The 19441-nt window shown below is 45.4% G+C and overlaps 11 protein-coding genes and 1 non-coding gene across 12 annotated transcripts in view; 3 read left to right on the top strand and 9 right to left on the bottom strand.

Moving 5' to 3' along the window:
• The window catches only part of Pmar_PMAR011966 (conserved hypothetical protein), a gene marked incomplete at both ends in the record, with an annotated part of 3216 nt that extends 1993 nt beyond the window's left edge, over window positions 1-1223 (top strand). Inside the window, 5 exons of the mRNA XM_002774046.1 lie at window positions 32-169; window positions 212-284; window positions 334-530; window positions 781-900; window positions 952-1223. Coding sequence (XP_002774092.1) covers window positions 32-169; window positions 212-284; window positions 334-530; window positions 781-900; window positions 952-1223 — 800 coding nt within the window. The remainder of the gene's footprint in view (window positions 1-31; window positions 170-211; window positions 285-333; window positions 531-780; window positions 901-951) is intronic.
• A 336-nt stretch (window positions 1224-1559) lies between these two features.
• On the bottom strand, window positions 1560-4216 carry Pmar_PMAR011965 (hypothetical protein; the record flags this gene model as incomplete). Its single annotated transcript, XM_002774045.1, has 9 exons — window positions 4167-4216; window positions 4049-4122; window positions 3855-3992; window positions 3406-3509; window positions 3279-3356; window positions 3056-3233; window positions 2321-3011; window positions 2157-2278; window positions 1560-1706 (listed from the first exon to the last, which is right to left on the bottom strand). Exons 1-9 carry the CDS (start codon window positions 4210-4212, stop codon window positions 1560-1562), a joined length of 1578 nt encoding a protein of 525 aa, XP_002774091.1. The 5' UTR covers window positions 4213-4216.
• Window positions 4217-4276: 60 nt separating this feature from the next.
• Window positions 4277-5364, bottom strand: Pmar_PMAR011964 (conserved hypothetical protein). Its single transcript, XM_002774044.1, has one exon. The coding sequence runs from the start codon at window positions 5340-5342 to the stop codon at window positions 4323-4325; it is 1020 nt and encodes a 339-aa protein (XP_002774090.1). The 5' UTR covers window positions 5343-5364; the 3' UTR covers window positions 4277-4322.
• A 355-nt stretch (window positions 5365-5719) lies between these two features.
• On the bottom strand, window positions 5720-6764 carry Pmar_PMAR011963 (conserved hypothetical protein; the record flags this gene model as incomplete). The annotated part of the gene is made up of 1 exon (XM_002774043.1): window positions 5720-6764. One exon carries the CDS (start codon window positions 6762-6764, stop codon window positions 5796-5798), a length of 969 nt encoding a protein of 322 aa, XP_002774089.1. The 3' UTR covers window positions 5720-5795.
• Window positions 6765-7226: 462 nt separating this feature from the next.
• Pmar_PMAR011962 (WW domain-containing oxidoreductase, putative) lies at window positions 7227-8228 on the top strand (the record flags this gene model as incomplete). Its single annotated transcript, XM_002774042.1, has 1 exon — window positions 7227-8228. One exon carries the CDS (start codon window positions 7227-7229, stop codon window positions 8226-8228), a length of 1002 nt encoding a protein of 333 aa, XP_002774088.1.
• Window positions 8229-8966: 738 nt separating this feature from the next.
• Pmar_PMAR011960 (hypothetical protein) lies at window positions 8967-10380 on the bottom strand (the record flags this gene model as incomplete). Its single annotated transcript, XM_002774041.1, has 3 exons — window positions 8967-9216; window positions 9869-10054; window positions 10088-10380. 3 exons carry the CDS (start codon window positions 10378-10380, stop codon window positions 8967-8969), a joined length of 729 nt encoding a protein of 242 aa, XP_002774087.1.
• A 171-nt stretch (window positions 10381-10551) lies between these two features.
• On the top strand, window positions 10552-10623 carry Pmar_PMAR011959. Its single transcript has one exon. It is a non-coding gene; the product is annotated as a tRNA-Ala (tRNA).
• A 483-nt stretch (window positions 10624-11106) lies between these two features.
• On the bottom strand, window positions 11107-14001 carry Pmar_PMAR011958 (hypothetical protein; the record flags this gene model as incomplete). Its single annotated transcript, XM_002774040.1, has 8 exons — window positions 11107-11211; window positions 11360-11461; window positions 11797-11973; window positions 12544-12600; window positions 13000-13106; window positions 13155-13275; window positions 13786-13840; window positions 13886-14001. The coding sequence occupies 8 exons, from the start codon at window positions 13999-14001 to the stop codon at window positions 11107-11109; spliced, it is 840 nt and encodes a 279-aa protein (XP_002774086.1).
• Window positions 14002-14256: 255 nt separating this feature from the next.
• Window positions 14257-17184, bottom strand: Pmar_PMAR011957 (hypothetical protein; the record flags this gene model as incomplete). The annotated part of the gene is made up of 7 exons (XM_002774039.1): window positions 14257-14335; window positions 14758-14830; window positions 14881-15011; window positions 15632-15739; window positions 15794-15992; window positions 16608-16805; window positions 16965-17184. 7 exons carry the CDS (start codon window positions 17182-17184, stop codon window positions 14257-14259), a joined length of 1008 nt encoding a protein of 335 aa, XP_002774085.1.
• A 381-nt stretch (window positions 17185-17565) lies between these two features.
• Window positions 17566-18514, bottom strand: Pmar_PMAR011956 (hypothetical protein). The gene has a single exon (XM_002774038.1). It carries the CDS (start codon window positions 18297-18299, stop codon window positions 17988-17990), a length of 312 nt encoding a protein of 103 aa, XP_002774084.1. The 5' UTR covers window positions 18300-18514; the 3' UTR covers window positions 17566-17987.
• A 6-nt stretch (window positions 18515-18520) lies between these two features.
• Window positions 18521-19272, bottom strand: Pmar_PMAR011955 (hypothetical protein; the record flags this gene model as incomplete). The annotated part of the gene is made up of 2 exons (XM_002774037.1): window positions 18521-18757; window positions 19147-19272. The coding sequence occupies 2 exons, from the start codon at window positions 19270-19272 to the stop codon at window positions 18521-18523; spliced, it is 363 nt and encodes a 120-aa protein (XP_002774083.1).
• Window positions 19273-19340: 68 nt separating this feature from the next.
• Pmar_PMAR011954 (pumilio, putative) overlaps window positions 19341-19441 on the bottom strand; it is a gene marked incomplete at its 3' end in the record, with an annotated part of 3009 nt that continues 2908 nt past the window's right edge. The window contains exon 10 of the mRNA XM_002774036.1: window positions 19341-19388. Coding sequence (XP_002774082.1) covers window positions 19341-19388 — 48 coding nt within the window. The remainder of the gene's footprint in view (window positions 19389-19441) is intronic.

Here is a 19441-nt window from a genome sequence, read left to right as displayed (position 1 = left end):
GAGTAGTTGATGTTCTCGTCACTATTCGCAGCAGCGAAGGAAAAAAGTCGAGCGCCGGGATCGAACCCGGGTGCGAAGAAAGCGAACACCAAACTTGTTCATCGGGGGGAAATTGCTAAGGGGAAGAAGACTAAGGCGACGAAACATCCATCGAAAACGTCAAATAAACGTAAGAAAAAATACAGCGCATTGCTGGTAAGCCTCCCCTCAGGGGCTACGAAATTAGAAGGAGCCAAATTCCGAATGCTCAACGAGACTCTGTATACGTGTAGTGGCGATGATGCGTGAGTTGGTCGCGGTTGTCGCTGGTCTTGGCTGGAACTGTTCTGTCAGGTTCAAGATGTTCCAGGAGGATCCGAAGCTCTTCGATGCCTATCATAAGGGGTTTGCCTCACAAGCTGTGGATTGGCCTCGGAACCCTCTGGACGTGTGCATATCCTATCTAAGGAAGCATCCGAAGTTACTTGAAATTGGCGACTTTGGCTGTGGCGAGGCGAGACTGAGTGCCACCTTGAATGGGGTCGCGGGAAGTGAGTGGGAGAGCTTCGCTCTAATTTCCAGTATCCGTATCGATTGTGTGGTGATTACAACTACTACAGCCTTTATTATTATTCCACCTTTATTACAACTGGTGCTGTGTGTGTGGGAGTTTGAAGTCCAACGCCGACTCCAACATGGCTCAGTTGAACTCGCATCCGTGCACATTAGCTCATATTCGGTATCGTATTAATTCGCAATTGTCTCGTTAGTCTGGTGAAGTCATTACATATCTCCTCTCAGGGATTGTCCATTCCTTCGATTTGGTCGCCAGAAACGACTCGGTCACAGCTTGCAATATGGCAGATGTTCCTCTCGAAGATGGGAAACTCGATGTTGCCGTATTCTGTCTGGCGCTTATGGGTGGAAGATTCTGACACCCTCACGTCATCCACTTAGTTGATTTTATCTCAGGTGTTGATTGGCCATGCTTTGTGAAGGAGGCGTGGAGGTGTTTGAAACCCGGAGGGGTTCTTTGGATTGCCGAGGTGCAGAGTCGAATATCCGACTCGGACGCCTTCGTCGCGGCGGTTGAGAAATGCGGCTTCAAAATTAGCAGCAAGGAGGTTCAGCCGAGAGCCTATTTCAACATTTACCGATTCAACCGATTGAGAAAGCGCGCGCCCGAGGGTGAGCAGGAGGTCGATCCGTCCATCCTGGCTGAGTGCGTTTACAAGAAACGATAGCATCTAGTCCTTAACGTCTTTCCGTAGTTCCCAAGCTGTTGTGTGGTTTAGTGTAGAGGGAAAAGTTCGATCTCAAAAGACTCGAAAAGTGTGCGAGTCTCAAGTCCAACTCCTCCAATACGGCCCAGTTGAATATACTAAGCCATATCGTCCGTAACAGCGAAGAAATGAGTTTAGCCCATTTTAGAGGCCCCGATTAATAAGACCGCGACCGGGTTAGTTTCTCTCCTTTCGGCAAAATCAGCTTTCACAGCTGCGGAGGTTGCGTGTAACTCTACCGTTTTCGATGTTGAACTTATCAACTCCCTTAAAACCCATAAACACGACACTATCCTTTTACGTAGAAACCACATTAAGGCCAGAGAGAAATGAATCTGTTCCTTCCCATCGCCCCAGCCTCTTGACGACTGCCCTGTGGTAGTGTCGTGAAGTAACGTTGCGAAACCAAATCTTGTTTGTCTGCATTGAACCGTAGAAGGAAGCCTGAAACATAAGCGATCATGATCGGCCTGACAAGAAGGTCCCCCGACGATCTATCACACAACTTTCTACGCAGCCTTCTGATCCAAGTTGCACCCGCATTGGTTAAATGATGCTAACATTCCACGAAATAAACACTATGCCTATTTCCAGCGAGGAACGCGTAGGAGCCGGAATGAGTTCTCCCGGGCAACACGATGCAGCTCGATCGCAACAGCTACGGTATGACTTAGAACGTCACATTTCGAACAGATCGTCGAGCTGTAGGCGAAATCCGTTCAAGAAGCAAGTAGTCTTTGTTGTGTTGTGTTTGCTTCTCCCATCACTCTTCTTCGTGCATTTGACCATAAACAATCCCATGTTGTTCAAAACTCACGGCGTGAACCACGGAGCGGTTACCGCTCTATGCCACAATTTGAACCGCGTTTCTGTACATCTATGACACATTATTACTTTGATAAACCCAATAGCGATGCCGCAGCCCTGATGATAACCAAAACCACCAGAAGTGACGAACCCTATCAATGGTCGTATCGATTCACTCTCCCCCTTGGATTGATATAACGTTGATTCACCTGAGTCGCTACACTTCCACATTATTTCACTCTCCTACTTACCCTCGTCCTCTTCCGTAGTAGCATATAGATGTGCTAACGCTGATGGAACCCCTCGAGCATCGGCCCTCAGCCTCACACAGACAAGGTCCGCCTTCTCAATAGCTCTATCGTCCCTGGCGACCCTCGGCAGGGCCAGGCCCTCAAGGTCAGCCAGCAAACTCCAGTCAGTGAACAATGGGCTTTCAATTGCCAAACTTTCCCCCTTGAGCGCCCCTGGCCGCCTCAACTGCCTCTCCAGAAGGGTCTTGGCCTGTTCAGCACTACGCCGACGACATGCTGCACTATCGGGGTAGTCCATGGGGAAGCAGGGAACTCCTCTATGCAGCTTCTCCCAGTCATCTTGCCCAATTGCACTAGCCCCAGCAAACACCAACTTTCGAAATGCTGCATTCATCCCATCAGATACGATAACGTCGCATCCGTGCGAAGTAGTGACAACGTGCACTGCACCCCGCTGGACTATTCCCCCCAAAGTAGATGACGCTTCTATATCGAGAGCTCTCATTACAGTCTCTCGAGCTCTGGGGCCCTCCAGAGCAAACCACGACATTTCTGATGGCTTCAGACGCGTCATCGATGACAATTTTCCCATCAACAGATTTTCGAGATGCTCAGTCGCACTAGGATGAACCCAAATGAACGCCTTTCCCGCCGGATTTTCCTCACGCATAACGTAAATCGGAGATAATACCTGCAAGGCACAACACTTTCCATGAGAAACACCGAAGGGCTTACCTCCCCTTCATCTCCCAAGAGCAATGCCGCAGCCCGCAAACGCCCCTCAGAAGCAAACAGCCCCATAGTCAGACTGATACTAGTCCGGAGGCCACGCCCGAGCACTTCATTTAATTCTTCAGAGGTATTACACTGCACCTCTATACAAGGCCAAGACGATCTGTCCATCACGACGCACCTGCGGGTATCTGTAGGAATACCCCCGAGGCACTCCTGAGCTCACTTATGAGATGCTATCCGATGAACGGCCCGTTCACCCTTATCGCGAACTCTCATTGGGATGCCATCGACCATCTCAAATCTGATGATCTCCATCACGTCGCTATTACTACTATGAATTTAACCAGTACCTCTTGGCATGCCAGATGTGGGTGGCCAAGACCCCCCTTTCTTTCCAGAACTGCAGCGTACGCCACCGAGCCTTCCGGGACCGCCGTTGAGGGCTCCTAGACGCCTACAGTGGAGAACAGCTCGATTCACCCGAAACGAACGTCGGGCTAAGATTCTGAGTATAATATATATTCCTCAAGTGAGCTCGCCAGGTGTATACAATTTTTAAATCAGTACCTTGAATGCAATTCACCAAAGAGTACACAGATGTGCCCGTTAGTGAACCAAGTCTCATCATCCCCACCGAGCACGTCAGACGACATTCTAGACTCTCCAGCGATCACACAGAGGACTACTGGAAGAATGCCGATTCGAACAAAACTACAAAGAATAGCATCATTTTATTTTATATTCTCTTTCTAGTCTAGGAGGGATATTTTCACACAGATTGGGACATTTCTCCTCCTACTACATGTGCCCTTTTTTCCAACAGTCTGGCCATCTGAGCTGCACTGAGCCTCCCACGAGGCCTGGCACTGCGTATTCGCCGTCGAAGGCTGCGAACTGGAAACTGCAAACTACTACCCGCTGCCCTTCGACCAAAGACCTATCAGTGACAAAATCCCACGAGAATAGGAAGATAGAAAATCGCTCCGCTGTTACCTGGTGTATTTCCTCTTCCCTTGAGGAGAGGTACTCCTTCAAGCCCAGCATCGCCGGAGGGACAGAGTTATTACCTACCACGTGGAAGTTGGATACCCCCTCAGAGAATGCCTACTACCCGACGTTGACCGCAACGGCTGCGTCAATGGTCGCCGCCCTACCATGGTGAAATCCCAGCTGGACTCGTGAGAATTCCCGGGGGTCACAACACAATCACCAACAGTGAATGATGGATAGAAAATTATTCTTGACAAATTCACTAAGTGAAATTAGTTCACTCCTTCTTGCTAACAGTAGACTTCTTCACAGCTCCACCACCAGAAGTACCCAAACCCATAGCAGTCTTCCAGGCATCGAATATCCACCACTGGAGAGCAGTCAGAGTACCAACCATGAGGATCCTAGGTCCAAGGCCCGCCAGGAACAGATTCTTGATGCCCTCCTGTTTGGCCATCTCCATGAAAGACTTGCCGAAGTTCTCAGGCTTAGCCATTTGAGAGACTAAATTGTCTGCGGGCTGGGAGACGAGGGCGCATCCGATACCAGCGACGTAACCAGAAAGGAAGGTGATGCCAAGCTGAGTGGCCTTCGAATAGGAATCCTTAGGGCGAGTGAAGACGTATTTGTAAAACTGTTCAGCCGCGAATTCAAAGCCAACGAATTTCACTATAGTATAGGGGATTTGCCTATACCACACAGGCTTCAACGAGCCGTAAGGGAAACCAGTCTCGAGCTTGTGTGCGGCCATTTCGTGCCAGCCATCCCTGAGCTTCAAAGGGAAGCTACCAGTTGGAGAACACTGCATCTTCACCTTGATCATTTCCCACGGAGTAAGGGCCAGGTCAGCGAAGAACTCAGCGCTACCACCAGAGGCAGCCCAAATCCAACCGCGATACTTCACAGAATTCTCCTCGCCAACCATGTTGTTGTAAATGTCCTTGAAGACTTCATTCAAGCCGAATTTGAACATCCCTTGGAACGTGTAACCCACCATAGTCGCTGACCAGCCTTTAGAAACGCCTCTGGGCCCCTCCTGGTGAAGAATGCTCTTCCAACCCTGGTAGAGGCTCGTGTACTTAGTCGGATCGGTCTGCATGTTAACCTTCACCACATCAATAGGGCACATTGAAGTGTGTGTAGTACCACAAGCAACAGCACCTCCTAGAAGGCATTTCCAGTAGTAGTCGAGAGTGTGAGGAACAGAGCCAGCATAACGAGAATTCCACTTTGGTGGTTTGGTTGCTGCGGTCACTGAATTGGCAGCTGCAACAGATGATGGCGAGGTGCTACTCATAGAAAAGGAACAAATATTTACTATAACAAAAAGTGCTCATTTCAACTATGACAAAGTTGATACCAACTTTTTCACACGTTTCCGCCCCAACGGGAAATCTCTAGCCAAATTTACCCTTCGTGGTAAATTTCTCCGAAAATCTTGGGCTGCGACTTTAGCTAGAATCCTCATTTTGTGTGCTGGTCTACTTTAGCGACGTCTTTAGTAGAGACCTATACGAAGTGTAAGTGCAAAAAGCCTTAGAAGCCTCAGATAGTAACCGCAGTGTCGTATAACGACAGCTGACTATTCCCATTCAGATCGGTCGACACAAATTCTGTCCCCACTATATAACTCAATACCACAAACTACTGATGCAACGTAGAATAGCAACGAAGGAACGCGTAACGTGTAATCATAACGATGATGACAACGACGACAGACACTCTGAGTAACAAGGAAATCGCCACCAGCTCAATTTTGCTTCTTAACAGCAGCACCACCAGAAGTGCCGAAACCCATGGCCGACTTCCAAGTGTCGTAAATCCACCACTGGAGGCCCGTGAGGGTACCAATCATGATGATGCGGGGACCAAGACCAGCCAGGAATAGATTCTTCACACCTTGGGCTCGGGCCATCTCCATGAACGACTTCGACTGGTTCTCAGCCTTAGCCATTTGAGAGACCAAATTGTCTGCTGGCTGTGATACGATCGCACAGGCGATACCAGCGATGTAACCCGAGGCGAAAGTAATGCCAAGCTGAGTGGCCTTCGAATAGGAATCTTTAGGGCGAGTGAAGATATGTTTGTACATCTGCTCGACCGTGTACTCGAAGCCAACGAACTTAACAACAGTATAGGGAATTTGACGGTACCACAGAGGAACGAGGGAACCCATAGGGAAGCCAGTGACGGTCTTGTTAGCGGCCATTTCCTTCCAAGCACCACGAAGACCTAGAGGAAAAGTACCGCTGGGAGACGCCTGCATCTTGACCTTGATCATTTCCCAAGGGCAAAGGAAAACATCAGCGAAAAACTCAGCGCTGGCAGCAGCAGCGGCCCAGATAAGACCACGGTACTTGATGGAATTCTCCTCGCCAACGAGAGTATTGTACTGGTCCTTGAACACTTCGTTTAAACCGAACTTGAACATACCCTGGAAACTGTACCCAATGCATGTGGGAGCAGCGCCCTTTAGGGCCCCGGAACGAATACCCTCCTCAGCTGTCAGAGTCCCAAGACCCGACAAAAGACCACGGTACTTGGAAGGGTTCACTTGCATGTTCACTTTAACGACATCAATAGGGGTCATCATAGTATGGGTCGTGCCGCAGGCCAAAGCGCCGCCAGCCAGGCACTTCAGATAGTAGTCAGTGTTGTGGGGGACAGCCCCGGCAAATCGGGAATTCCACTTCTCAACGGGAGTAGTGGTAGAGGACATCAGAAAAGTAGCAAAACGGAGCTACCACGCATAAGCATCAAAAACAAGTTTCAGATGATGCACATGACTGTAGTATTGGATTATTTTGAATTGCATCGTATTTGATTACAGCGACATGGGATGAAGCTCATAACTGCAGCGCCGCGATGTTACAGAAAAAGATGTAGTCGAATGTTGCGCGCACGCCATTGTGATCGATAACTCGAGACGCATTCCTACGAAGATGTTCGAATCTAGTGAACTCACCCAATGATGGTATACTTAATATGTAACCTTTACGGGGCTGCCGTGTACACCTCCGCCCAAACACAACGATGAAGGAAGAGGTAGATGTCCTGTGAAGCAGCGCACGATTGCAGCACCTCGTAGGCTAGTATTGGAAATCATTCCGGTCTGGACACTAATGAATATCATTGAGGTCAAACGTAGTTGTCATTCCTTCGTAGGCATACTCTCTTGCTAATGGCTGCAGCTACAGATAGGAATAATACTCGCGGTACCATTCTGATCACTGGTGCATCGGCAGGCGTTGGTATGGAAGCCGCCAAGGCTCTTATGCAGGACGGTTGGCATGTTGTTGCCGCCGTTCGTAACGTTGAGAAAGGTCGTCGTGTACTTGGGGAACAAGCTGATGTCATGGAGTGTGACCTCGCCAACTTCGACTCGGTGGCGAAGTTCGCCAATGACTTTAAGAAACGTTATGACCGCTTGGACAGGTTGGTGCTGAATGCTGGTGTTTACATTCGTACCAAAACACCAACTATCAATGGCTTGGATGAGACTTGGCAAAGTAACTTCTTATCACATTTCCTATTGACACTACTGCTACTACCAGTCATTCGATTGCCAGAGAACTCCGCAGTTATCATGTTGTCATCGGTCTCACATAGGTTGGTCGATCCTTACACTCTCGGTGAGCATATGGGCAAACCTGAGGGCTACACTAAGGAGCAAGTTTACTATGGTAGCAAATACTCCATGACCGTCTTCGCATTCGAGCTCGCTCGTTTGACTGGTCTGAGGACTGTTGCTGCCAACCCCGGTGGTGTCGACAGCGACATCTGGCGTGAGAGGTCATTCTTCTTGAGGTGCCTCTCGGCCACCGCCTTCCTGACAGCCCGTGAAGGAGCACAGACCACCATCGTTGCTTGCAATGACCCCTTAGCTGACAAGTACCTCTCGCCGTATCCCGTGGTTCAGTGCTGTGGTTCTTTTATTGCTATTATGACCGATCTTGTTGTCCCAAGGTGTATGCTGTACTTCTACAAGAAGTTCAAGTGGGCTCTCGGACCAGACGCTAAACATATGAGAACCAAAGTTGGATATAGAGCTCGTGATCCCAAGGCGTGGGGCTATGTATGGGAGCAAGCTACCAACATTCTTTCCTCGAAGGTCGAGCCCACAGTCTGGGAAGAAGCGATGAAGAACTTGAATGAGGCAAAGATCGTCCAGAACCCCTCTTGAGTGTCGTATCATTCATTCTGCTGAATTTTTACTCAAATGTGATTTAATGTTAACACTCAGTATTGTTGTGTGGCCAATAGAGGGTGTTCGCATTGTGCAATTGCGGCGGATGGTAGTACCAGCCTGGTAGCGTGTGGAGTTTCCCATCTGCTCCATATTAGTCGACGTGTCGTTCATCGAAAAACTCGTCTAGTTAACGAACTAGCACACACTGCTAAGTCTGGAGTTAGGTAGGTAGAACTTGAGTCACCTCGGTGTCTTCCAATAGCAGTCCTGTCCGTTACGGTTTCGCTGTTGATTGGTTGGGAAACTTGAGTGCATAACATGCTTGTACGTTCCACCACCACACTCGGTCAGTTGTTGGGAAAGGATCGCCGCTCGAGAGAGTGATACCATTCCTAGTCAGAAGTGCTATCTGAAGGTTATCCTCAAGCCGTAGCGGCAGCATACACCTCTGCTTTGAGAATACAGCATTCTGGATGTTTTTGCGTTGCCGTGAATCTTGGGGCCTTCCAACGTGGAGCTTGACGTGTGTGATGTCGCCGAGCTTGTGGCTTTGATTTGGGGCATCTTTGAAAATTATCTGGAAAATCCTCCGTTTTCGATTTGAATCGGATTTGCTCATACATGGTCGGGCTTCCAAATCAAAGGAACATGGTATAAGATGGTACTTGTTAAGGAAGCGCGTACGGAGGATTTAGAGAGAGAGGACATGTGTGGGAAGTTCTCACTGGAAACTCATGTGTTGTTGTCGTCTTTCCTCATTTCTAACTTTAGATCTTGCCCGAGAAATGAAGCAGCATAACCAGAACGGCCTAACCACTCACAGTTCTCACCGCTAAGACTTTTCATGATATTATCACTAGTTGGCACCAACGAGGGAAAGAACCCATACTTTTGAACCAAGCACTGAGTACGAACATCCGACCACTTGGTATTGCCAGCACGCTTCTTAATATCATCATTATTGTTCTTGTTAAAGAACTGCCTACCACGTTGACCAAACGCAGACATTAATCAGCAATGAAAACTGTATAAACTATAACCTCAAGTAAGCGACGTACTCTAATACCACAACTAATAGTAATAACTCGATAAGTACATTGTGATCAATGTTATACTAGCGCTAGATACTGACGCATTTCGTGTATCGCTATATCACAAAAACATTCTTCAATGAAGCACTTGAGCTATTACTCAATCAACATAGTCAGACGTAGTTGCACTTTAGTTTTTATATTCCTAACGTGTTTGCAGTTTTGTGATCATACTATGGTTGTCCGTAAAGACATCTCCACGTCTTCATCACGACAGTGAAAGGTGCATAATCGGTATGCAAGTAGCTTCACTTGTTTCAACTATGATGTTTGTAAGTGATAAGCACAATTCCTATAAGGCCAACCGTTGAATTCCACTACTAGTTCTTATAGCCCAAATCACCTTAGGAGTAACAACACAACACTTATACCAAATACCGCAAACACACTAAACAGCACAATGAAGTTTAAACAATGATCCAACTTCTATTCAACTTCGCAACTAGTTGTGATCTCTGTGCAAAGCGAATGTTGGTGCAAAAGGTAATCCAACATTCAGAGTAGGCCCACAACTTGCGTTTGTCACCATCCAACAAACATAACTTGTCATCACCTTCCACCAGCACCTCCTCACCGTCCTTCATTCCTTTAAGACGATAGAGGTAGGGGTCGTCTCCACCCGCATACCAATCGTCTTCAATATTGACGACAACATACTCTTGACGAGTGGTGTGATCGAGACAGAAGTTCGACCACAGTAGCACTTTGTCTCCGATGACGATACACATCCTTACAATACAATAAGTCTGTACCACGAATCACCAAACGCCGTTGGACACAGCACCGTATCTGGTACGGATGCTCTCATCGGCAGCCAGCACCACGGTGTCGTCATAGATCACATTAGTCGCGGCACGTCTGTTGATGTTGTAAGGGCCTCCAATACCGACCGCCACAATGAGGCGTGTACAGTTGTCGGCCTCCTCCTCAGACATGCGACTAAGATCCATAGCTGGAGCACCTGCATTGGCGAACTGCTGAACATGTTCACCGCCGGGTCTCAGACCGGCGTCCCTGATCAGGTCGGCCACAGCGCGCTGTTGACGATCAGCCATGCTTTCGTGATGCTGAGCCAGATGGCTACACGGAAGATTTTGGTGTAGCCACTACACGTTCTCACATACCGTGCCAGCGCCTACGAGCCTTCAACTCAACTTGAGCTACTTAAGTAGATGCCACTGGCAGCATGCCAGTATGTGAAGTGAGAGTATCGCAAACCGCTCATCGGGCGTGTGGTGTAGTGGTATCACGTCTGCTTTGCATGCAGAAGGCCCCGGGTTCAAACCCCGGCACGTCCAATTTCGTATTTCTCACAAAACTCGACCTCGCCACCTCATTTTGTCCAATCGAAAGTTGACTATCGCAGTGACTGGGAACCAGTCAAAGCCCGTTTCCTTCAACATTTTAATACGGGTTGCGATCACTGCAGTATCAACAGGGCTATCCTCAGGCAGTGGTAATCCGGAATCACTACTGATCATGCTTCGATCTACACACTAAGCCCCCGTAAAATTTGTCATTGATGGACTGGAAACAGAAATAATTCCTGGGGAATCAGTAGACTATTGTTGACCGCTTTGATTTACTCATTTTGTGATACTTTTCAGCGTGTATATACGTCGAGGAACCCCACATTAGTAAAAGAGTCCGAACAGAAGGATCAGAACGAAAAATAGGATAAATAACCCCAACACTGCCAATAACCCAAAACGACATTCCTGCCATGCTTCGCTCCACTAGAACACTACACTATCGTGATCACAACATGGACAACATGCGGCCTATTCATGGGAGTCCTCCGTGACTGGAGACGTATCTCCAACGCTAGCCGACTTTATGATTCCATCACAACAACCATCACCACTAGTAGTAGTCTCCTCTTGTAACTAATATGAACACACTACAATAGCATCGCCAAGCGGACCAGAAGAACTTCAGGGGAAGGAATACTTTCCAATCAACGCTTTCTCCCACAGTCGAACCATATACTCGAAGACTCTCAATCTAAGGAGACCTATGGCCATCCAAACCTACCTCACACGACGACGGCGGCCCCTCAAGTTCGACCGCTTCCTTCTCGCCTTCTTCCTTGCTCTTATCTCCGTCCGCTACATCGCTCTCACACTTGAAGTACATCTAAGACAACGAAAACGCCCAACAAACTCCTGCATGCACAAGAAAGAAGATACCACTCGGGTAATTCCCTGTACTTAAAATCCATGATTAGTTGTAAAGCATACAGTATCGGACGAACACTTTCGCTTAGTGAATCTCTTTTGATTCAAATCGAGATGAACTGTTCAAAAATTATAACACCGTGAATATAATTTTCGAATATTTTGCGTCATTCAAGACAGACTAGCGACCGCCAACTTTACAAAAAGGGGCTCAACCTCAACGACACGATGATGAATTGTGCAAGTGAAAAGTACACGGATAGATTCAAAAACTCATTATCATAGTATAGTCACCTGCACTGAGGGTTCCCCAGCCAATACTACTCGATAGCTCGGACTATTCTTCAAGGCTTGATCCATCATTGCAAACCCATTGGCCACTACTCCACAAATCTGAGTGAACTCTCGAGTGCCCAGGAAGGCCAATACGTCCTGCACTCCCCCCAGCGCTGCAGAACATAGAAAGGATACCTGAAAGACTATCGTAAAACCATCATGTTCATTCATCAAGAACGTGTCAGCAATACTAGCGCTCACGTTCTAATACTACACTAGATACCACTCCTACATGTTCATCGCCAAAATGGTATACTACGCCTGTCTCCAAAACGGACGGGGAAAACAGAAATGACTATGGTGTGTCAATTTGATTTACAAATGTGAAAAATGTGTTGTTTTCTGAAACTCATAAGAATTGAACTGAAACCATATCGCATATACAACGAAACTATGAACATGTATAAAAGTAACTTCTTGAAATTATGGTATCGACAACTCGTTCACATTCGTTGAACCCGTAAAATACCACATGTTTCCCACATTTGAATATCAAACTTACATACAATATAAACAATTCTTCATCGATTCACAATCTGCAATTATCACTTTCGGATGGTTGCTCCCGTATATACAGACCAACCATCTCGCCACAAAAACAATGACGAGTTATAATACGAACGCTGTACAATATGAGATTCTCGTCACAGTCTTACCACACTTCACTGAAGAGAGTGCGAAATCCACCAAGACACAGTAACTTACCTTAGTTGCTATTGACGATAGCCTATCTACATGCCTTTGCAGTGGTGTGGGGTCAACCTGAGATGCTCATCTTGGGGTTGCCGAACACAATATATACTATATCATTGATAGCGCCTTTTATATCAATTAATATAAGCTTAGTCTATATATAAAGCTTCACCCAAGATATTGATAATAATAATAAATTAAAAATATTAGAATTGATGGAGTTTCACCACCCGTGATATGAAAAACACTAGTGAAAAATATCTCTCGCGACTACTGAGTTTTTCACTGACTACTACGCCACTTCACATAAAACGGATGAAACTCCAATATTACTATTGTTAAGGGATTATATTATATACTTATAGAGGTATCCGTAATGAAACCTTGTTCGTCTTTCATTAACACTATTCTTGAAACCAAGACATAATACACCCTAGTGAACACACATGAACTCTTCCAGAGGCCTACAGTGTTGTTGTTCTCTTCCTCCTCAGATATGCTAAACATGACCACCTCGAGCTTAATCACACATAACTCTTCACCGCTGATCTCGATCGAGTACTTCCATAAACAACCTAACCAACGTGGGATCTCACAATAGGAAATATAGACAGTTTACTCACCGTCGTCGCTTGCCAGCGTCAACACCATATCCTTTGTCACCTCCTCAACGAAAACGAACTCAGTCCCTCTCACTGGTAGGCTCGGACATATTCGGACGAGGGAAGGCGCATACCACTCCTTCTGCAAAAATAATCCCGACATGCTAGGATAGCGATCGAGCAGGAGATACACGTTCGACACACATCTTCAGAACTGCTTTTCTTTCATTACTATTATGACCGATCTCATTGTCCCACGAAGAGTTTCCTCACTAATTATACAAGTTTTCACCAGAATTCGAATACAGAAACTCACGATAAATTTCCCCACTCTCACTAACCCATGTAGTTGACCATGTGCATGTTTTCTCACATTAATAGTACTATTCATATCATTCGAGAGTTTACACTCTTCCGGGATGTAAATTTCTCGCTCGTCGAGTAACAGTCCAAATTCATGCTCTACTTCTATAAAAATTTTCAGCGGGCCCTCAGACCAGACGACATACTATAGTGATCAAGGTACTACTATCGATTCGGAATGTGCATGCGATAGTGATACCTTGATCAGAATTTCTGATACAAAAACCGCAATTACTCTTCATCAAATCTCACTCCAACCATCACGAACGACACCACCCTCCAACCTTACCTTGCTTCTTCTCCTCCTTATCACATACTCCTTGAAAATTTCTCTATCATAGTATCTGCAAACACCTCCCATCATCACCACTACCCCAACAACAGCCTACCTCGGGACCGATAAAAAGTCCCTCAGGACTGCCCGAAGCACCTCAGCCCCGCACATCGCAGGGCGACTCTCTACCACTACAGTGTAGTTGGGCACTGCAGACGATTCACCTTCCATTTTGAAAACTATACTAAGGGGGTTATCAAATATCTTCGTCTATAGCACGCCCCATCTAGGGAGCGAAAATTCGCGTCCTTTTTCTATGTGAATGTGAAGCTCTCGCATATAGTTGGATTTCATAAAGCTTGCCAATCGATTTTCGGAAAAAATTCATTGCAATTTTCTACAAGTGTCCGACCTCGGTATCGAACCTGCGCCATCCGTACGCAAAACGAATACAAGCACGACAAGTAACACAGCTATTGGTAGACATCATGACATGTTCTGTCGTTCTCGCATTAGCTCCTTCTCCTCCTTCATCATCTCCGCTCGATGTAAATGACCAGCGTACCTTTTAGGCTTAATAATCAACATTGACGTCAGTGTGGGAAATACGCACATGGTCAACTACGCGAGTTGATAACAACATGAAAAAATAGGAAATTTCGGGAAACTTTTATTGGTTTCTGTACACTTCCATCTCGATGCGAATGTGAACTTCTATAATCAACAAGGAAATTCCTGAGCTCAACTGAGGAAACGAAACATATATTCCAACACTGATTGACAAAAATATACTCCATCTCTCGAAGGAATAACAGTTTTCTTTCACACAGCACATAAAAAGATATCTATATACACCATTCCGCATACACGTGAGTTCAAGCTCCAACACGGCTCGATCAAAATTATCGCTACGCACAGTGCTGAACAAGTCGCCATAATATTCCCCGCATATCAATGATGAACCAAGCGCAACCGAAACATGCCTACCATTCTTGGGCCAGCGCAGCTTCATCATCCGTTACCACACCATTGTCGAAACACTTCAAGCGGCATCCCGATCCTAATAACAACGACAAACCAATTCCCTTCCATCTACACCTCTCTACTGACCTTCCTTGGCTCTTGTCAGCGCCCCCACTATAAAAAGTCGATAAACTCTCCCACGAGCTTCTATAGGGTTCCCATTAGCTGTCAGTGATCTCAACTTGGGTAACTTCCTCAGCTTTAGGAATGTTGACAGCCTGAGTAGTAGATAGAGTAGATACCAGATAGCGCCCAAACAACAGAAAATAGTAGCAGTGATGGTAGCAAAGTGGTCTTAATAGCGATACCAAGAGGGAGAAAGCACATTGACACGAATTGGCCTCTAATCAAGCAGCATACATCCTCCTTCAGAGTCGGACTTACCCAAATGCAGTTCTCTCGAACAGTAAAAGTAAGAACATACGACCAACAAAAAGTGAATACATACATCAAGTGTATACGTGATCAATGACAAGGGAGAGTTGAACGAAGACACTCTCAACCCATACGAACAAGAATCTTCCATATCACGGCTAGCATCTAGAGAGGATGAGGTGTCCATATTTGTGATGCTGCTTTCACATCTATACCATTCGATTCTGTGGACTTCACGAATCTTGAATATATGTTATATTGATAGTATATATAACCTCAGCGATTGTCTCAGAAACCGCGCAAATTTTGCGAAAAGCTTCAACAACTACAAGATAGCGTCGATATTCCGATCAACTCCCACATCGAAAACCCTCTACCATGAAAACCAGACTTCAACCCACTACGACCAGCGACCATTAAAAGACGAAATTCCTCTATTGCGAAGACTCACCAACTCCCCTACTTGTCAATTCGGTTGCCATGCAAATAGATAGCTTGCAAGTTCGGGTACTCCAAAATGTCCTCATCAACACGCGTTAGATGATTGAACGAAAGATCGAGAATTTGCAGTCTAAAACAACAACAGCAACATCAGACACAGATAAAATGATGACTAAAAGACTACCTCTCAGTGTGCTTGATCATCACCGCCGTCAGCGAGTCCGACAAACCAGCTAGAGAAGTGAGCTCATTGTTATTAAGCTTGAGATACACTGTTATCGGTCTTGTCAGAATTACAGGCGTATTGCACACAATCACACTTGGCTCTTCGATCTCGGGTTCAATTCTCGACAACTGCAATTCTTCCTCCCACGTTGCAGAACCTGAACCACATATTGAATACATACAAGTTTCACCACCCTAGTGATATGAAAAACACTAGTGAGAAACATATTTCACGACTACTGTGCCGCGAATATAGCGTTTTTCACGGTGTATTACGCCACTTCATGTAAAACGGGTGAAACTCCATAGTCTTGACATTTATACAAGGAATATACAAGATGACAAAAACCACAGCTCGAAAATGCGCGAAAAAATCGCCTAAAAAAACTCCCAAATTCGGATAACCCCAAATTTTAAGAAACTCTAAAGTTTCTCAGCTACACAAAGCCAGGCTTGCACGTAATAAAGCATGTACGAACTTAGTGATCTACAGAGTAGTGTTCACCAGTCATAGCTGCACGAGAATGTGGTATACGAAACTGCAGTATAACAAACACGAATGTGTGACCGAGCAATCGCGCCACCTCCTATGACACAGAAAATATCATAACCACTGTTTGTTACCTTCAACTGAGCTCGTAAGTTTCCTCAACACAGCATAAAAACCAACGATAACTTCCCAGATTTTCCTCGCAATTTCCACATTCTACCAACATATGTAGTTGACAATGTGCATATATTCCCACATTGATGACGACAACTGTACAGCCTACCTCCACCCTCCTCGTCGTCCTCATCTTCCTCCTCAGATTCGCTCTCCTCTTCATCCTCGTCATAATCGTCATCGATCGTTACAACGACTGGCTGCGTATTGACAGCTTCACCAGTCGCCAACTCAGCGCCTTCCTTCGTTTTCTCCTCGGGAACTATCGGTATTCTTTTACCGGTCCTTGGGACCTCCCTGATCATACCTAACGCATGCAGGGAAATCTGCTCACTTTTTCAGGAGTTTTCACACAAATCATACCACAAATTTTCGAAAACCAGCGAAAATTCCCAGAAAAATTCCTCAAAATTTTCATATTTTCACCGACATATGCAGATTTTCCCACACTCATCATTTTACTCACCTTCACACTTCTTAAAATCCATGAATGAGAAGTCGAGCGGTTCGCCCGTCACAACCACATTACCAACAATACGAGTATATTCAATCTTCGGTACTCTAACAGGAGGTCCTCCTGTTATAGTATCTGTGTCATCCGACGAAGTGAAATGCCCTACACATTTCACTTCGTCGTCGGACGACGACACCTTTTCCTCTAACTCGTCAACTTCTACAACAGACATACAAAGAGAATACACTATCATCACGACTGATACCAAAACCAGCAGAGACACTATTCCTCAATACAACTGAAGTATTGAGTTTTGGATAAATCAATGTGGGAAAATGCACACGGGAAACTACATGTGTTGACGACAATGTGAAAAATTTATGACGATATTTCTAGAGAATTCCCATTGGTTTCTTTCAAATTCACATATAAGAACTATTTTTGTTAGTGGGGAAACTCCCGAACTCAGCTGAGGAAAATGAACATATATTTTCCAACACAGAAATCAATACTGGAGTCGACTTTGCAACCGCAAAATACCCCGTACCCTTCTTATACCACAATTAACAACAAACACTATAAGATCTGAAACAGGACGAAACAACTTGACCACCACCACCAGCAACAACAAGTAAACCAAGACGCTTCAACGAACTTGATCTTTATCAATGGCCTCAGATACATACTAGCTGCTATACATGACGATCAGTTTGAAACAGCAATAGAATAACGAAGAATAGTGACGAACGGAGGAGAAAACTAAATTAATACACTCGTCACAATGCTCACTCTGCTGCGACAACTGAGGATCAACCTCATCAACAACACCAACGATCGCTAGTCAAGTTACTAGATAATACTTCCATTACAACAACTTATTCGATGCATGCAACTTGGCGGAAAACATTGTAAATACACTCTCTCGAACGTCCATAATGATAAGTGATAGTAGCAGCAATAGTGTATATGAGCGACGATAGCAGCAACACCGAAAACATGGTAAGCACCATCTCTCGTCTCAGGTTCTACACCCAGCTAAGACACTTTTCCACACCTTCTTGCAGAAACAAATACATTAGATCGATAACAACAAATATAACAATCACTACTATTATTGTTCTTATCACGCTGCAGCACAGCAGAGTCTTCATTACGGCTACTGACGATAATAGTTAAGTCTAGACAAACACTGAGGCCTCGAATTAATAGTGTTATTCCATCATTACCAGTAGTACTACTTAAAAAAATACAACCACACGAGAGAGAGAACAGCAAATTGATGCTGGGGTTATCCATGTTCACGACGACGACAACAATGATGATGATGATGATCTTGATGCACCTCATTCGATCACATACAACTATATGTATACTACGACAACTACTAGTAGCAACACTCTACTATCCTCCTCATCTACTGCTACTACCAACAACAACTTCATCTACACGATGAAGAATGATAGTTAAGAAGGGAAGAAAAAGGACAGCATGCACAGACTAATATCATCATAATTCCGCGAACCAACAACTTTTCATCACATAAAAATTATACTCCTTGCAGCAGCAACTCATGCCCTTGTACCAACATTAGGACTCGCCACACTAGAACGTCTTCCCCTGGTGTTCCCCGAAAAACTAGCGTCAGTGCAAGAAGCGCTATATGCACTCGAACTGGCGCGTCTGCGGTTATTCGGAATAGAGAGACCATTCTTGGGTGGAGCCTTGCCAAGACCGGGCACGTTGATCCGACCAGCTCGCTGCAATTTCTCGATCATATACCATCCATAAGTAAACTTTTTCAAAACCTACATAACAACATAACATAGAAAATTGGATTCTCACCCTAGTGATATGAGAAACACTAGCAAAAAACATATTTCACGACTACTGCATATCACCGCGATTATCGTATTTTTCACAGAGTATTACGTTACTTCACGATAAACTCCAATATATAAATATATAAATAATCCTAAGATTATGATTCCCCACGAAAATTCATATTCAGCGATCTATGTTATCATCTACGTCATTCACATGTATTCTTATCAACATACTATAAGCAATCAGAACACATCGGTAAACCATAAATTCAAAATTCATTCAACTACGAACATTTCCACGCGAATCTAGAACAACTTGACAAATGAAACCAACAAAATTTCAAATTCATACCAATCAATTGACGAACCACCGAGAAGATACTTGCCTCAACATTGTCCTCGATAAGTCTCCTAACAACCTTCACCTCGGGCATTTCTCGCTCATCGTGATTTAGAATGCGTCCAACAACATAATTGGCGTATCGATCTTTCATCATACTCACGATAGGGCACGACGCGGGCACTCCTTGAGTGACTGGTGTCAACAGCACTAAAAATAGAAAAACTAACACAAACGCTCGACAACAGCAGCGAACCACAAATGCACAACAACCTATACACAACCACAACCGCAGCATTATGAATGCGATAAACGAACTCCCGAAA

This window comes from Perkinsus marinus, assembly GCF_000006405.1.
Source record: "Perkinsus marinus ATCC 50983 genomic scaffold scf_1104296958712, whole genome shotgun sequence".
Taxonomy (NCBI): domain Eukaryota; phylum Perkinsozoa; order Perkinsida; family Perkinsidae; genus Perkinsus; species Perkinsus marinus.
This window is presented reverse-complemented; position numbering and strand designations above follow the sequence as displayed.

Excerpts from the sequence above, each read along its gene's own strand:
- Pmar_PMAR011956 (XM_002774038.1), bottom strand. The coding sequence starts at position 18,299 with ATGAGGTGCATCAAGATCATCATCATCATCATTGTTGTCGTCGTCGTG.
- Pmar_PMAR011964 (XM_002774044.1), bottom strand. The coding sequence starts at position 5,342 with ATGAGTAGCACCTCGCCATCATCTGTTGCAGCTGCCAATTCAGTGACC.